The sequence below is a fragment of the Myodes glareolus genome, chromosome 24 (assembly GCF_982192425.1).
Source record: "Myodes glareolus chromosome 24, mMyoGla1.1, whole genome shotgun sequence".
Classification (NCBI taxonomy): domain Eukaryota; kingdom Metazoa; phylum Chordata; class Mammalia; order Rodentia; family Cricetidae; genus Myodes; species Myodes glareolus.
The window spans coordinates 20,839,607-20,857,045 of NC_142049.1; the positions used below are offsets into that span (position 1 = coordinate 20,839,607).

The window sequence follows — 17,439 nt, forward strand, 5'->3', positions numbered from 1 at the left end:
CAATTTTCAAGCTAGAGATTTTGAGAACTTTGTGGCATTTAACATACAAGTTTTTCCTGAGACTACAAGGAGACATCAACTTTAATATTGCCTGAGTCCTGTATGTACCATGATTTTAAAGCACTCGTTCTCCAAAGTCGGACTTCTAGCACATGCTAAGTGGTCTTAAGGAGTAAGAAATTCAGACAGCTTGGTTGGCACATCAAACACCAGATCACTGGACTAAGAAAACAGGAATTCAACCACAGTATTCTCTTTAAATGGGTTCTGTATTTATATTTATTAGCAAACTGCCACAAATTCCCTATCACTCTTGTCTTGCAGGTCGTCAGACAAATGCATTTGTTCTGTTTTCTGTTTGGAAGAGAATGAGTCAATGAAGCAATAATTCAATGAAGCAATGACTGGCCTATTCCCAAGGTCAAAACAAAGCCTGGGTATGTGTCAGAAAGTTTGGATTAAATAACATTAAACAAAAGCCACTCCACCCCCAACTACAATCACAAACTCAGTCAACCCTTTCCTTAAAACAGACACTAGAACTTTAAGGCTAAGATGATGAACAGAGATGAGAAAATTTAATTATACAGAGCTAAACCAAAAATCTAGCTCAGACAGAATTGAGTTCTCTAACCCAATTTACAGTGTAGTAATTAGAGGTTATACAAGAGAACATTTTTGTTGTTGTTGTTGTGTAAAAGAGCAAGTCTTCATATACATAGCCCAGGCTGGCCTTGATTCATGGCAATTCTCCTGCTTCAGCCTCCCAAGTACTAGAATTACACATATGTAGCATTATGCCCAACTTAATGTTTTTTAAAAGGAAAATCAAGAAGAGAGAAGGGAATGGAAAAACAAAAAGCTTGCTTGCTCAACTTTCACTGGTACGGAGTATTCTTTTTGCCAGAAGTTTACACACTTCTTGCCAGTAGTCTACTACTGGTTGTGTATACTCCCTGAAAAAAAAACCAATCTAAGAGTAGATTTATTATATTTTAACAACTGAAAAATTTAAAACAAAAGTATTAAAAGCTGTGAACATCATACTGAATTCAAAATTCAGTGTCTAAAACAAGGTTCACTGAAGTACAGAAACATTCCATCTATTGTTGCTTTCCCAATGTGCCAGCAAAGGGGACAAGCTAGGGCAAAGACTGTATATATATATGTCCCACAGAGACTAAAATTTTTCTATAGACCTCTGCTCTCTTCTGACACAGTGAAAATATAGTTAATGGATAAAAAGAGAAGAATTAAACTGAAAGAGAGGAAGACACAGGAAATGTTAAAAATCTGTGTCCATGGGTTTTCCTTTCAGTTCACAGCACAACAGCAAGGGGAGAGGAGAGTGGTGGTCAGACTTCAAGTATTTTAATAATGCCGCCGACACAGAAACTTCCTGTGCACCTGAAAAATACTCCAGAATTGAGAAGTGTATTAGTATGTTTTTTGTACCAGGTAGATGTGGACACAAAGAATAAGGTAAGAGATTCTCTATATCCTAAGTTAGAAGAATTAGCTCCAGACTCCACCTGCTTCTGATGCCAGTCACATGCTTCTTCTAGGCTCTACTCCTTTTCAGGAAAATGAGGTATGCTGAGCAACCAGCAGTGTATTCTTTCTTTCAACCCCTAAAACTACAGGAAGAAACAAGAAGAAAAGAACTAGGAAAGAACAACGAGTGTCTGAATTCAAGGACTTGAGTTTGCTCCTTCCTTTTTTGGAGGGGCCTTCTGGATCAAAGACACACGTACGCACAAATCTTATATTCCCAATTCTTCCCTGGAGCAAAAGCAACAATTATCTGAAAAATGCTTGCTATACAAGTAAACACCCAGGCACTAGTTACGAATATTATTTGCAGCAAGTGGTGGGCAGGAACAGCCGGCACCTTCTTACCACAGCACTCCAATAAAACGAGGCTTTGTTATCATCTCATAATGTCAAGCAGTTTGGGATGGTACAGTTCAGTTTACCTACTGTGGTAATCTTAATGAAAAATGCCATTTTAGCCTTTGAAAGGCAAACACTGTCAGGTCTAGCCAAGGAACACTGGCTTTCTAAGGGCAGGGTATGTGAGCACATTAACTTGCCAGCACAAAATTCAAAGCATAAAACACAAAGTCTTGTTAGCAAGTTTCCTTGATCTGAAAGCTATTAAATTTAAACCAGAAGAAAATGTTTTTAAAAATCTACGGAAGAAGCTGAAGAGACAGTTCAGTGGTTAGGAGCATATGCTGTTCTTCCAGAGGAACCAAATTCCACTCACAGCATCCAGATCACTCTGGCTCCAAGCGATCCCACACACTCTTCTGGCCTCCAGGGGTTTCTGCATTCACGCTCACATACTCCTCTCCCAATAATTAAAATAATAAAAAAATTTTAAAACTCTGAATATTAAATTTGGAATGACTACATGGCCCAACAATTCCACTACTAGGCACACAAAAACTTGTCTACATAATGTGTCTGTGTGTGTCCACAAAAGTTCCAGAATTTCTAACAGCTCCAAACATAAAGCATTCCAAAATACACACCTTATTTACAATGGTATGTAGTGATATTTCATTTGTATTTTAATAAATCTTGCCTGAAGATCAGAGTAAAACAGCCCCACTGGTCGGTCAGCCTTACAGATTAGGAACTGGTGACACACACCTTTAATCCCAGCCCTAGAGAGGAGTATAAAATGGGAGGAGACAGGTCTCAGCTCAGTCTCATTCTGAGGATTACTGGAGGCAGGATCACCATTTCAGCTTGATGTGGAAGTAAGAGCCAGTGGCTGGCTGTTTTGCTTTTCTGATCTTCCCTTCAGGTTGAACCCCAATGTCTATCTCTGGGTTTTTATTAATCTTGCTACAATGGTATATGTTTACAATGAAATACTATCTGACAATAATCAATGATGCAATATGAATAAAATGTCAAAATACTAGGCTAAGTCACTGAAGCCAGGCGTCATGAGCACATGCTCTATAATTCTCTTTATATGAAGTTCAAGAAAAGTCAAATGTCTAGGAAGAGAACTCAGGTTCCTGACAGCCTGGTGAGCGGAAGCAAGAAAGGCAGGGCAGACTGCAATGGGCATGGGCTTTTGAGATGACGATGTCACACCAAGAACATAAACAATCAGGCTGGAGAGAAGGCTCAGTGGACACTTCACACACATGGTATACAGACATACATGCGAGCAAAACAAACATACATGAATAAATCTCAAAAAATAAAATAGGCAGTGGTGGGTATGCAGTTCTATAAATATAAAAAGCTACTAAGCATATTTTATTTGAATGGTAGTTTTGCTAATGTATGTACCTGGTGTGGGAGAATTATCTGTATTCTGTCAATCATGTATTTTAATAAAAGACCGATTGGCCAGGCAGGAAGTATAGGCGGGAATACCATATAGGAAGTAGAGGTGATGCAATGAGAATAGGAGAATTCTGGGAAGCAGGAAGATTCCCCTGCCACTCTTGCGCAGACCACTGAAGAAGCAATATGTAAGCTGCCCCCTCTGGAAAAGGTACTGAGCCATTATGGCTAACATAGATAATGATAATGGATTAATAAAAGTTACAAGGACTAATAAGAAGCCTGACCTAATGGGCCAATCAGTTTATAATCTTATGGAGTCCTGTGTGTGATTTTCTTTGAGCCATTATGGCCAACATAGATAATGATAATGGATTAATATAAGTTACAAGGACTAATAAGAAGCCTGACCTAATGGGCCAATCAGTTTATAATCTTATGGAGTCCTGTGTGTGATTTTCTTTGGGACTTGCCGACTTGTTGGGGTGCCGGGCGGGACAGAAACCCCAACAAGCCGGCCCTCATGTTACATGTACCTTCATAAAGCTGCTACGGAAATACTCAACTTTTTTTCTTTGCTAATAATGATATTCCTCGTAGTTTAGACACTTTATGGTGACCTCCAAATGAAGACATACAGAAGTTGTCATGTTTAATAAGGTGCATGGATGCCCTTTGGTATAAATTCTTGTGTCAATGAAAATGTGTTGGCCAGTTTCAAAGTCTTGTGCTCACAGGAATAATGGAATAATGTTTAATTCTAATGTCCAAAGGATTCACGTAGGAGAAGCGATTTCAAAGCTTAGATGACACAAACACGAGCTGAACAAAAACAACCCTTCTTTTCAAAAGCAGAACAAGAAAGAAGCGGTAAAACCATGGATGTATCCCAACCTATCGCTAAAACTAAGGCTACGGATCAACAAGCAGATCAAGGTGCGATGCTCTGTCCATACTGGCCTGCAGATGCCACTTACCGCTTGGGGTCCAGGGCCTTGCTTCATCTTGGGTGTGGTAGTTCCATTTCCTACAACCTCCTGCTCAGGAGGAGCTCTGGTCTTATTCAGAAAATCCACTTCATCTTCAGCTTTAGTGTCTGGCATTTCTGAAGAGAATATGGGTTATTCAGAGAGAGCATATTTGATTAAAAAAAAAAAGAAAGCTTTTATGTGCTTTTTTATTTACATAACAAACTCTGGGTTTCATCTGTTTTTTTTTTTTGTTTTTCTATTAAATGGCAGGAGCTGGTGCCATTTATGATCCCACACTGAGCTATTATTTATCACATGGCTCCCAGCTTTAAATGGGTATTGAGCTAAAGGAGTTTCAACTCATCCTGTACCAAGAGTCCATTTCATTAATGACTTTTCATGAAAATCTATGAAAACTCATATGACAGTAAATTCATAAACTACAAGGGTGCAGACTAATATCTGAAATAAGTCAGTACATTCTGGACATCATTATAGGAAAATATATCTGTACAGAGAAAATGAAAAGCCATTAATATTGAGAAAAAAAATCTTAGAAACTGATCTATACCATCAATTTAATCAACAAGACTGGACATTTGGGTAAATTGTTTTAAAAAATATCACTCCTTCCAAAAGCAAAATATAGAGAATCAGACACTCTTTTCCTTCTGAAAAAAAAAAGCTTTTTAAAATTTTTCTGTTGTTGTTTTAGTATGAAATAGTTTGTCCTATATTGACCATGCTCTCCAGATCCAATAGTAATAGTCTCTCTTACTGGGCCACAGGGTCAACAAAAGCAGGAAGTGATAATAATGATGTTCAAGGAAAATTTAGACTCTGACACTTCTTTAAAGAGGAAACAATGATTGAATAGTCAAAATTTACCTTAATTTTCCAAGTATAAATGGAAATTCTGCCTCATTTCCATGTGTTGTTAATAACCTAGCAATGCCACCTCTCTGGCAATAAAAACAATCCCCATCTGAAAGATTGAGGCTTCTCTCACCAAAGAATAACTCATGTGAGGACTCATTTACACTAACAGCACTGTGACCCTCTACAAGATCTTTGATTGGGAAAGTCACATTCCTAACAAAAGAACATTCACAATTCTTTCTACTGTCTTTTATAATTATACAATCTTACTAGCAATTTAAAATAGGTAGCCACGTTTTCCTGCCCAGAGAACGAAAATCTGTTAGCTTTCATACACTCAAGATTTAAAAAAAAAAAGAAGCAATCCCTTAAAGAAAATATTTCTAAGAGAGCGAGAGTAACTATGTCTATGTAGGGGGATATATACGGCTTTTATTGTATCCAGGAATGTGATTTTTAATATAACCTCAACTTTCCTATATGTAATCAACAAAAATATGGACCAGTAAACTGTAAACATTGATTACTGAGACTGCAAGATTAGCTTGGCTTGGTCAAGCACCACCAACATTCGGGGAACAGTGACCAATCAATGCTCTCGGTGAGGCAAAGGTCACAAGTCCTTCTTTTAATAGGCTACTCCCAAATCAACAGCTAAAATTGACCTAAAAAAAAAATCCATGAATGGAAGGCAACCTTCACAAAAAATACCCTTGGCTATGATATCACACTCATATGTACACGCAACGTAACCAGGGACTTTCCTCAGCCATGGCTATTTCATGAAGAAAGTACCAATTTCTTCACCACTGGCTACTTTTTTGTAGCTGGAGGCTGAGCAGCAACCCAGTCATGAGTCCTTTTGGTAACAAAACAAGTAATCCATCTCCACTACATACACCAACCCCGAACTCATTCATTTTCAAGACACTATTTCTTAGTATCTTTATTATAGTTGTATATACTTAAAAACAAAAGTCTAAGATTCTGCTAGGTTTTTTTTCCTTTTTTTTTTTTTACCTTTTCTGATCCAGTGATACAGACACAAACTTCACAGTTCACAGTTGCTAGGATCAAACTGTGATCACAGAACAAGAAGGAGAACTAATCCCACCCTGGGTGCCCAAGGACAGAGCACCCAAAGAAAGGAAAACAGCAAGGCATCGACTTACAGCCACTCCCATGCTTCTGAAATGTCAACCTGCCAAGGCCCCCAAAATAGCCTTGTCGTGGTGCCTTGTCTTAAGAATTAGAGACCTCATTTCAGTGTTGAGATAGACGTCAACCTAAAACAGCACTAAATTAAAAAACCTGAAGTCATCAAAAGTCCTACCTCAGCTTCCTTACTTAACCACTGCTTGAAGTTGGGCTTTAAAACGGCCAAAAAAGCCCTTTACCGGGGCACAGGCATTATGTTTAAATTCCATCTTCCCAAAAAACTTCTTCATTATTGTTTGTTCATTTCTCTCCAAACCCCACACCCACAATTCTAACAAGCATTACACTTAAAAGCATTGCCAACAGTTTAAAAAAAAAAATCTATCAAAAAAGCATCAGAGAGGCACGGTACAGCTAGCTGGTAGCAGGTAGTGTAGAAATGTCTGTACCCGACTGACCTTCAGGAACTTCAGAAGACAAGATGGACAGCCATTCCGACGCCAGTTTCAGCCTCAGTCTCAAACACCATAAGACGTTCCAGTCAGCAAGTTCATCCCACTGAGCAATGGTAGTTTCTTTCTGCTCTCCCTGGACATGGCTACTCACTGATGAACAGGCTGCCTGTGTTGAGCAATCTGCTCAGTGCAGCTGCTTCACCAAGATAAGCAGACACAAGGTCTGCCCGGTGACAGCAGCACAGCAGACTGGGCTTGGGCGGCCTGGGCGGAAATCCTGTATCCTAGCCCCTGTGCTGTGCAGGACCCTGAATTCTCAGACTCTGCCCAAAAGTGAAGCAGCCAACCTGGGGGTCTGTTCCTCAGGCAGGAAAAGGAGGGAGTACACACCCCTGACTTAACCAATGACTTCATATCACCATTTTAGATATTCATTTTAAAAGAGTACTTCTCGAAACAGCTGTTCGCGAAACTGGTCTGACTTTAAATTCTCTTACAAGACATACAGACAATGACTTGGGAGAGTTTCCAGCTTGTAAGCTGAGCACATTCATTTCAGCGCTGTGTTCTGTGGCTCTAAACTGCTTGATTAACACCGAACTAAACTGCTTGATTAACACCATCTCAGACCCAGGTGCTGTCTTCCAGATTTAGAAACTTTAACAGCTCCAGTGTGACAGACAGTGTAGGCTAAAAAAAAAAAAAATCCCCAACCTTTGAGTCTATAATACAGGAAGTAAAATCTGTCCAACCCAAGATGACACGTGTTTCCTGACAGTAGTGACTATTAACTTGGCAACTTACACTACTGAGCAAGCAAGACCTTAAAACAGTAACGACAACCACGCTCTTGCCAGTACATAACAGAAACATGCTTCTCTGAAGCTACTGATTTTATAAACTGCTTACGCTTACCTGGTGCTGGCTCAGGCTTGTCCACAGGTGGAACAATCTTCTCTGGTTCCTCTGTTTCAACAACACAGTTCCCGGTGATTTCTTCATGAGTATTATCCGTGTGCAGGGTCTCCCCAGGAAGGAAAGTACACGCACTCTCTGTACAAACATGCTGTGGCTGCTTAGTCTCCGGGACGGCCAGTGATGGACTACTGGTTTCTCCCTTAGTCAACAGTGTGCTGGAGGCCTTGACTTGCTTGATGACGGCCTCTACTATACGAGTGGCGGTCTCCTCTATGGGATCTGCTCCCTTAGGTACACATGCAGCTTGGATTCCAAGTAGAGAGGTGGCATTACTTTCCTCTTCCTGGACTGAGGTCTGTGTGACTTGCTTCATGCCAGCTTGGAGGACACTGTCAATGAGAGCTGAGAGTCCTATCTCTGTGGGGAGGTCCAAGGCAAGAGGCTGCATTGCTTCTTCATCGTTTGGGGCCTCTTTGGAGTTACTCATAGCACGGCTGAGGTCTGTTCCTTCCAGTTTCTCTCTCTTGCAATCAAGTGGCACTATCTCTGGGGTTATGACTTCCTGTGAGCCAGTGACACCTTCGTCCAGAAAAGCTTCTGGCAAACTTGGAGTCATTTTCTTCTCTTCATTGAACAACTCTGAAACTGGACTGTCTTTGACACAGTGTGATGTATCCTTCCTTCTGGGCTCAGCAACAGCTGATAAAGCATTAGGTGCTGGGCCATCCTCCATGACATTTCTGCTCACCACACAAGCATTCGTTTCCCCATGGATCTGAGCACTCACACTAGCATCCAGAGCAGAAGGCTGAAGGGCCTCAGATGCATCTGGCAGCAAACTCGGCAACAGAGATGAGCCACTCTGCTCTGCATTCGAGACTTTCTGCTTTGAATCTGCAGTCAGGCTTGCTTTTGGTGGCACCAGGCTCTTTACAGCCCCACCTTCAGTCAGCGGGGAGACCTGTGTGGCCACTTCCTTGTTATGCTTACTTTCTGTTTTCAGCCCGGCAGAGGGTGTGCCTGGTGAGTTACTGGGCTGCAGTGCTTTCTCCCCAGCTGACATTGGTTGTTCACAAAATCTCGGTATCTCCTGTCCAGTCGGTGTTGTTATCTGGTTTTCCCTCGACATCTCTGAACAATTCCCGTCTTCTTTAACGGAAGAACACCTCCTTGCTTCGTCCTTGTCATCTTGCCCCAGAGCTGCTGAGTTTTCTGGAACCACCAGACTGCCACCTTCTTCAGGAAGTAGAGACTCAGAGACCAAAGCAGCTTTATCCACACTTTGTAGTGAATCATCGCTCAGAACTTCAGGTGTTGCTGTTGGCCCGGGGCCCTCCTGCTCTCCAGCAAGGCCTACAGGGCTGGTGTTCCCCATGCTGGGCTGGAGCTCTACGGCAGAGGGTGTACACAGGCCAGTGGCCCCGTCACCTAGCTTACCGGGATCACTCGAGTCTCCTCCATCTGGGACCTCTCCACAAGCTGTAGCACTATGGAGCTGAGGAGCTGCTGTTCCCTTTTCTCTCTGGGAGGGGACAAGAGAAAGTGCGTCATCTTTGGTTACTGATTCACTCTCTGGACTGCTGCCTGGTGGCGATACCTGGTCTGGCACTGGTTCTTTTTCGGTCTGGGGGACAACTGAAGGCAAATGAGAAACATCCTCGAGCTTATTTAAGGTTGTAGCTTGTCTTACATCTTTTCCCTGGCTCTCCGCATCTAAAACACGGAGCGGACAAGTCCCCACAGACTCCTGGGTACTTTTCACAGTGTCACAAGTGACTGTGTCAGCTTGTGGGTCTTCTGGGCAGAGGGTGGTGCAGGGACTCTGCGCGTTTGGCTGGGTTCCTGTGCTTTCTGGCAGGCTGAGCTTACCACAGCAGTGCTGGACAACCAGCTCACCACTAGGAGTCACTGTGTTTTGCTGACACGAAGACTGGGCACAAGATATGCCAGCCCCACCCGTAGAACAAAGCAGTGCCTGGCTGTTTGGGCTTGGAGCATGGCATGAATTAGATTCTGATTTCTGGTTTGGCATCCCATCTGGTTTTGGCCCAGAACAGGTTAACACCAATGGTGATGGTGTCTCGCACAGCTCTGCTAGGGGAGTATCAGGTGCTCGCCCACCCAAAGTCGTGTCTTCTGCAGCAGGTGGAGACACCAGAGAGCTCTGCTCACTGAGAGCATCGGTTCTCTCCTTACACCTTCTCTCCTGTGTTTCCTTTCCTGTTCTCTCAGGGGGGATTTCTCCAGGACTTAAGGCAGGCGAAGACTCAGCAGGCATGTTGGCACCCAGGGCACTGGAGGCAACGGCACGGTTTGCAACACTGGCTTTCTCCACAGGCTCATGTAAAGCTTCAACGCCAGATGCCTCGGCTGTGCTGACATCAGAATTCTCCAATCTTTCCTCTGTGACTTCCCCTACTTCATGCTTATTCTTCTGGATGGTACCGTTTGGGTTCAGTAAGCTATGTTTCAGTTCTCCTGCATTCTCTGGGGCACCAGCAACTGTTGAAGAACTGTCGAGTAGCTCCCTTCCAGAAGAATGCTGGCATGACCCTGGCTCTGTCACCATGACTTCCTGCAGCACATTGCCACTGTTGCTCAGGGACTGCTGACCTGTGGCCACTACAGAATATTTTGTTCCAGTTACTTCGGTTCTGTGTCCACAGGATGGAAGGCCTTCTGTGCCCTTTACTCCACAGTCAGGTGTGCTCTGAAGGCAGCTGTCTTGATGAGATGAAGACCCAGAGTCCAGGGCAGATGCTGGCTCCTCCTCTTCCCCTTTCCTCTCCACATCTTTATTTTTCTTATGAGCACAGACAGCATTTTCTTCCTCAGCCACACTTGATAAATCACAGGAACTTGCAGCCTTCCCCTCAGGACTCCCTTGGCAACACGGAGCGCTGCTGGTTTCTTCAGAAGAAAGCGGCTGCTGGTCAGAAGGCTCTGGTGCACAGGAAAGGAACTGGCTGTCTGTCTCTGGGGTACCGGGCACATTAGAAGAATTCTGTGCTGTCACCATTAAGGGCATAAGATTGTCCATCTGCTTCAAGTTTGTTTTCTAGGAGGGAATCAAAGATACTTTTTAAAAAAATTGACAATGAAAAGAAAGGTGTGTGTGTGGGGGGGACACAAAACAAAGCTGATCATGAGAAACGCATGTCATCGATGCCTCCTAGCAAAGTCATGTTGGACAAAACTGTCTTCCCAATCTTTCTCAGTTTAATGCTGCACTGCCCTCTGACCACATCTGTGTATCCATGAGAATGTTACATTTTATTTAGATTATACTCAGTGACTGATTTCCATTATTAAAAAATAGATTTAAAATCAGACCTCAAAAGCCTTATTTTTAAAAAGCACAATTGACATCTTCAAATGAGAGCCAACGAGGATCTTTAGGTCTTTACAGGAACAGAGTCTACTTCCATCTGCCTCAAATATTAATGTAAAATCAAAACCTAACCAGTTTAAAAACTCCTTCAATCAAAATATTCAGTCTTACAACCATATCCTCGAAATATGCTCAACCCAACACACCTAAACTAAGTAGGTTCAAAATTAGAGGTACTATGTATCAGTTTGATAAAAAGTGGTTTTTGTTGTATCCATACTAAATGTTAAATAAAAGATAGTGCATACTACCAACTACTTACTGCCAAGGGTTCTATGGGTTGGATGGTATCAAAAATCTTATCAAAAAATAGTTTTTGTCACCTTAAACTTTGTGAGTAATCTAGTTTTATTTGTTTTCTAGGACAAAACCACACTATGTAGGAGAAACTTGCTATGTAGACAGGCTGGCTACAAAACCACTTAATACCCTGTTTCTGCCTCCTGACTACTGGGATTATAGGCTCACATTACCAGGCATAGCTTAAGAGTTTTTGATATTATTATATAAACAAATACAGCAAATACGAAAGAAATGGGTAAAGCAATCACAATTCATTAATTTGTCAAAAAGAACACAACACTGTTATATAAACTATGAAGACTATCTATCTTTTGCTACTCTCTCTCTCTCTGTGTGTGTGTGTGTGTGTGTGTGATAGAGAGAGAGAGAGAGAGAGAGAGAGAGAGAGAGAGAGAGAGAATGAATGTTGAAAAGCTAAGAATTAATTACAGTTAATCAAAAGTAATAAAGTAAGCAGAAAGGCCTGGGGAGATGGCTCAGTGTTGAAGAGTGCATGTCATCCTTGCAGCAGGCCTGAGACTTCTCTTCTCAGCACCTACTACACCCAGCAGCCTGCAACCACTTCTAACTACTACAGTTCGAGGAATTCAAAGCCTCCTCTGGTCTCCAAGAGCACCTGCACTTATTTGTACCTACTCTCTGACATGCAACCCCCCACAACTAATAATAATCTTAAAGATAAATATAAAAATATCATAGATATGCAGATAAGACTTAGGAAAATAAAGACAAATAAATAGAGCTGAACCTTTAATGAGTTTATAATATCAAAATTCAGCAACTATGACAGTAATATTTATTTGATACATAATTATTTAAAAATATCTGTTCTCCATTTATTATTTGTTATTGAAATATTTTTTATAGACACTTCCTATCATGTCTCACTTATGTTTAATCTGCAAATATACTGACTGTAGATCATCAGACTGTTCTTTCTTATTAAAGCTACTGTGAAGTTTGCAGGTAAGAGTAAAATGTGTGACCCTTGCTGGTGTCTTTTTATTAGAGTATACCCAAGCCAGACTTTCCACTAAACACATGTATGCTGCATTCCTCAAGAGTATTCAAAACTAGCCTGGGAAACTTCACTTAAAAGTTAGGGCAGCAAATCAATGCTCTTGATGAAAGGTGAACACTGCAGACCAGAGAAACAAGTAGGCAGTGCTGTCTAAAGAATGGTCAAAGTAACACTGAAATATGCAAGCTGAGTTTTCTTAATTAGAGGACCATCCATTAAGTAAGAGTTCAAAAGAGGAAAAAGTAATTTCGGAATAGTCTATTCAAAGGAAAATGGCAGGCTGGAAATAAATATCATTCAGAAAGGTAGAAGGCTGGCAAGATGGCTCAGTGATTCAGAACACTGGTTGCTCTTTCTTCTGACCTCTGAGAGCACTGCATGCACATGGTGCAGACATACACACTTTATGCACATGAAGCACATACACACTGCAGGCACATGGTACACAGACATATATGCTTCATGTATATGGTGCATAGATATATAAAATGCAGGCATAGGATGCAAGTCAAACACACTACATGCACATGATGCACAAGCATACATACTGCATGTACAAGTTGCACAGACACACATAAAAATAAAAAATATTCCAAAAAAAGAAAAGCAGAATAAACCATTTCATACAATCCTAGTGTAGAATTTTTTTTGGCTTGCTTGTTTCAGAAATAATGCTTGTTGCCAAAGAAGCCTCTGGCATCAAGCTGGCCCTAGATGACCTTAAATAAAATTATTATCAGGCTGTTTCCAAATCAAATCAGCTTTGAAATAAACTGGGTGGAAAAATTATCTAAACTTAGCTTCTCAAATGCAGAGAGATACAGCCATATGACGTCTATATTATCCACAATAAATGCTACCAAGGAGTCTGTAATGATTTTATGTCTGGCAACCATTTTATCTTCAGTGCTTGAGTGGATTATAAAATCCTTATTTTTCTGATGACCTTTGTAATTGTCAACTATTCATTTAAACATGGCAGTTCTATCATCGTTCCCTGAACAGCGGTGAAAGGGTTTTCCTAAGGAGTCAATTCCCTTCATTGTCTTTAGCAACAATCTAGACATTATGGCCTCCTATAATGCTAAAACATTAAAAAAAATTTTCATGACAGAAAAAAATTGTTCTACCTGCTACACATTTGCACATCTGTTGTGACTATGAGTATCTTTCAGAAATTTGGGAAGAATTTCAAATGTAAAGATTGCAGCCCTGTGGGCCAGCAAGATGGCTCAGGGAGTAAAAGCACTTGCCATGCAAGCCTGGGTTTGATTCCCCTAAACCCATAACCAAAGGATAGCTGACTCATAAAAGTTGTCTTCTGAGCTCCGTACACAAGCCCAGTAAAAACGGTGGACACACACGCATGCACATGCACACACATGCACACACACACACACACAGACTGAAAATACTCTTTCATACAATATATTCTAATCACAGTTTCCCTCCTCCAACTCCCCAAATCCACACCTTGCAGTCTGATGCAGGTGTTTCTCAACTGAGGTTCCCTCTTCCAAAATGGCTCTAGTTTGTATTAAGGTGACAAAATGCTAACCAGCACAGCCACACTGACTACTAATAACCCTTTATAAATTTACATTCTAATTATAGCAAGACTCATGGCGGGAGGGGGATAGGCAGACAAGTAACTAAAATGAAAACTTTCCCTTACCATTAGCTGCTGTTGGATATTCATCAGTTTAAAAATATGTCCAGTACAGCTATCTCCATGGGGTTCATGATGTGATCCAGATTCAGATGTCAACGTGTAGACATCCAATTCTCGATGGTGCCTCACTGAACAGTCTCCATAAGGGATTTCATAGGATAAACTGCTCCAGGAATCTGGTTCACCAGCATTTTCCCTGCAAGTAAGCAATCTCATTAATATACAAAATCTACTACCAGGCACAGATTTAATATTCTAAGCATGATGTAATAGTTCTGACTGCTCTCTGAGCCTTCAGAGCAGAAAATGATTGGTTTATGCAGCTTCAATGATTTAAGCACATGACAGGACAAATATCTCTATCCTCTTTTCCTCTTTGCAAGAGAACAGAAAGGGCTTAAGAAAATTGCCTAAGGATGTTCTTTTGGTAAAAACAGGGAAGTCTAGAATCTTTAAATAGTTAATATCATGCTAATAATCAAATAATGAACTATCAGGAAGGGATGAACTGGTCATCCTAATCCCTTAAGATACTCCTTTGAATCACTAGGTAGAGAAGACACCTTCAAAATTCTTGAAGTCCACTATACAGGGAAAACTACAATGCTATATATACTAGTCTTATCATCACACTTATAAAACCCTGTTTTAAATGAAGGTCTGGTTCTATGAAATTCAAGCTATTTTTTTTTTAAATTTAGAAACCAAAGCTGGTTATGTGGCTCAGTGGTAGAACACGTGGGTTTGATTTTTCTGTAAAATCCCGGGTTTGATCCCTAGCACCAAACAGATAAAACACCAAAATTCTAATGATAAAACGTGACTTTGCTATTATTATTATATTATGAACACATGTGGTATACGAATAAAGCTGATGAGTACAAACATGAACAACTTCTGGCCTCAGACTAAAAACATGAAACTATTTTTTTGATAAATGTAGAAAACAGATTTAATGAGGATAGCAGGTTTACTTGAAAACATTTTAAAACTAGTGAACAAAAAAAGAAGGAACGAGTTCTCTCTCAGTGTTTGCTATCCTCTACTGTGTTTAAGACAAGTGGGTTTCTTCTACAAAGTTCACAGTTGTTGTAGGATTAATAAAAACCCAGAGAATGATATTGGGGTTCAACTTGAAGGTAAGAAAAGCAAAACAGCCAGCCACTGGCTCTTACCTCTGCCTCAGTCTGAAATGGTGATCCTGCCCCCCAGGAATCTCAGAATGAGACTATATCTGACAGCTGTCTCTTCCTGTTTTATATTCTTTCCTTTCTAGGGCTGGGATTAAAGGCGTGCACCACTACCGCCTGGTTTCTATGGCAAATTAGCATGGTTACTGGGATTAAAGGTGTGTGTCATCACTGCCTGGTCTGAAAGGCTGACCAGTGGGCTTGTTTTACTCTCCCATCTTCAAGCAAGCTTTAGTTATTAAAAGAACAATGAAATGTCACTACATACAACACTTCTAACTTGACTCTCTTCACAAGGTTGCCCATGTCTGTGTTTGCTTGCAAAGCATCAGGTACACTGGTTTTATGCTGGATGAAGGTATTTAAGCATTTAAGATAAACAGGTATGAAGCATACAGTGTATGACCCGATTTCACATTCTTACTCAATCTATTTGGCACACACTTCAAGTTAAGGAGACTTTTCTGTTCTGGGATGTCTATCTTGGCAGCTCTAATCCTCCCCATTGTGTCTTTCTTGTTAGTCAGATACAATGTATATAATGCAGAGTTGAGATTTCTGGATTCAAAGCCAAGCACTGAATTTCTTGGCTATATAATCTTATAAAGTGTCTTAACTTCTCTGGATCTTAGCTCTATAATGTGTACAAAGGGATAATTCAAACACTAGTTCAAGAAATGGATAAAATGAATAGGAGGAGGGGAGATAGTAAAAAATATTAAAAAAAGAATCAACACAGAAAAAAGAGAAATGGATAAAAGGAACATAAGGGCTTAACACAGGGACGTACAAGCTGGTGTTGCCTGTTACTCCCCACTGTGGCCTTTGCTAAGGTCCACCCACACATTCTACTGTTCTCAAGAGCACAGACCTTGTCTACATCTAGTCAGCACACCTTTCCTTCTTTGTTCAGTCTCCTTGCATCGGCAGGGTAACTACTCACCACTGTCTTGAGTAGAAGCCTTTTCTGTATCTACCATTAGTGATTAAGTTGTCCCTTAGCTTTAACTTCTGCCTAGTTATTACCTAAAGTTTACTTTGGAAACTACATAATGATTTTATTGTAACCAAACCAAATCTGGCAGGGCATAAAAGCATACCTACAAAACACAAGAGAGATTCTGTTTCTTTTAGTTAGTGAGTTAGGATGCCCTGGTTAAGACGTTTTTAGAAAGGTCTTATATACATTGTATCTCGGGTGAAATGGAGGCCTGCAGATGCAGGAACTAAAATAGCACAGGAAGGTTTACAGAGATCTCTACCACTTCCTCCACCTCCATCTCCCTTTTAGATCATGGTGAGAAAGTTACCACTATGATTAACGTATTTTATTACTAGCTTGCATTTATGCAGTATAGACATTATTTCATTTAAGGCAATAGTGTCTTAAATTGTCACATTTAAACAGATTCTGAAACAGACTTCTAACTTTCAATCTTCCTGGCAAAGGTGACTTATATGAATGTTTTCAACATTCTTGTGAGCCCCAAATTGCATGTGGTTTCTAGCATGGCTCCAGAAACCAGTCTTCTGAGTTCAGCAAGACTATGTGGTCTAGTAACTCATCTGTAACCTCACCTGAGGACAAAGCACATGTATCTTCTAATATCCTGTTTCCACTGTCCTATACAGCCACAGGGCAGTTAGAGGAACTCGTGTAGTGTTGACATTTGGGCAGAATTTCATTTATACTGTGTCTGGTCTATGATGAGTGATTTGGGTTTGATATACAAGAGGCTTTTCAAGTGTTATAAGAAAAAGTAAGTTCGTGAGGATGGGGGGGGGGGTGCCAGAAAAGTAGGAAATATGAGAAGTGGGTGGGGAAATTACTAAAATATGCTTTAAAGTATTATAATTATATCTAGATCATTTTATGGAATTTATTTTTGAAATACTTTTAAAATCAAAAGAAATGGAAACAATAGCTTTCTTATCAAGTTAACTTAAAAATTAAAGACATACCAAGAAAGATGAGCACATATAAATATAAATAATCACACGCAGTACTAACAAAATACTAGTTTCTACTTTCTTCCAGAAAGAATGGAAGGAAAGATGAGGGGCAGAGACACACAGGATACACACTATCATTTTCCTCTATTCCTAACACTTATTAGTTGCTTAACAAAGATCAGACATTAAACTATGCACACGTGTCCTCCCATTTAT

At 40.6% G+C, this 17,439-nt stretch overlaps 1 protein-coding gene across 1 annotated transcript in view; it reads right to left on the reverse strand.

Annotated features, from left to right (window-relative positions):
* Akap13 (A-kinase anchoring protein 13) overlaps positions 1-17,439 on the reverse strand; it is a 271,423-nt gene that overhangs the window by 123,436 nt on the left and 130,548 nt on the right. The window contains exons 6-8 of the mRNA XM_048434838.3: positions 14,084-14,276; positions 7,691-10,751; positions 4,290-4,417 (exon numbers count right to left, since the gene is read on the reverse strand). Of these exons, the coding sequence (XP_048290795.3) occupies positions 4,290-4,417; positions 7,691-10,751; positions 14,084-14,276 (3,382 nt within the window). The remainder of the gene's footprint in view (positions 1-4,289; positions 4,418-7,690; positions 10,752-14,083; positions 14,277-17,439) is intronic.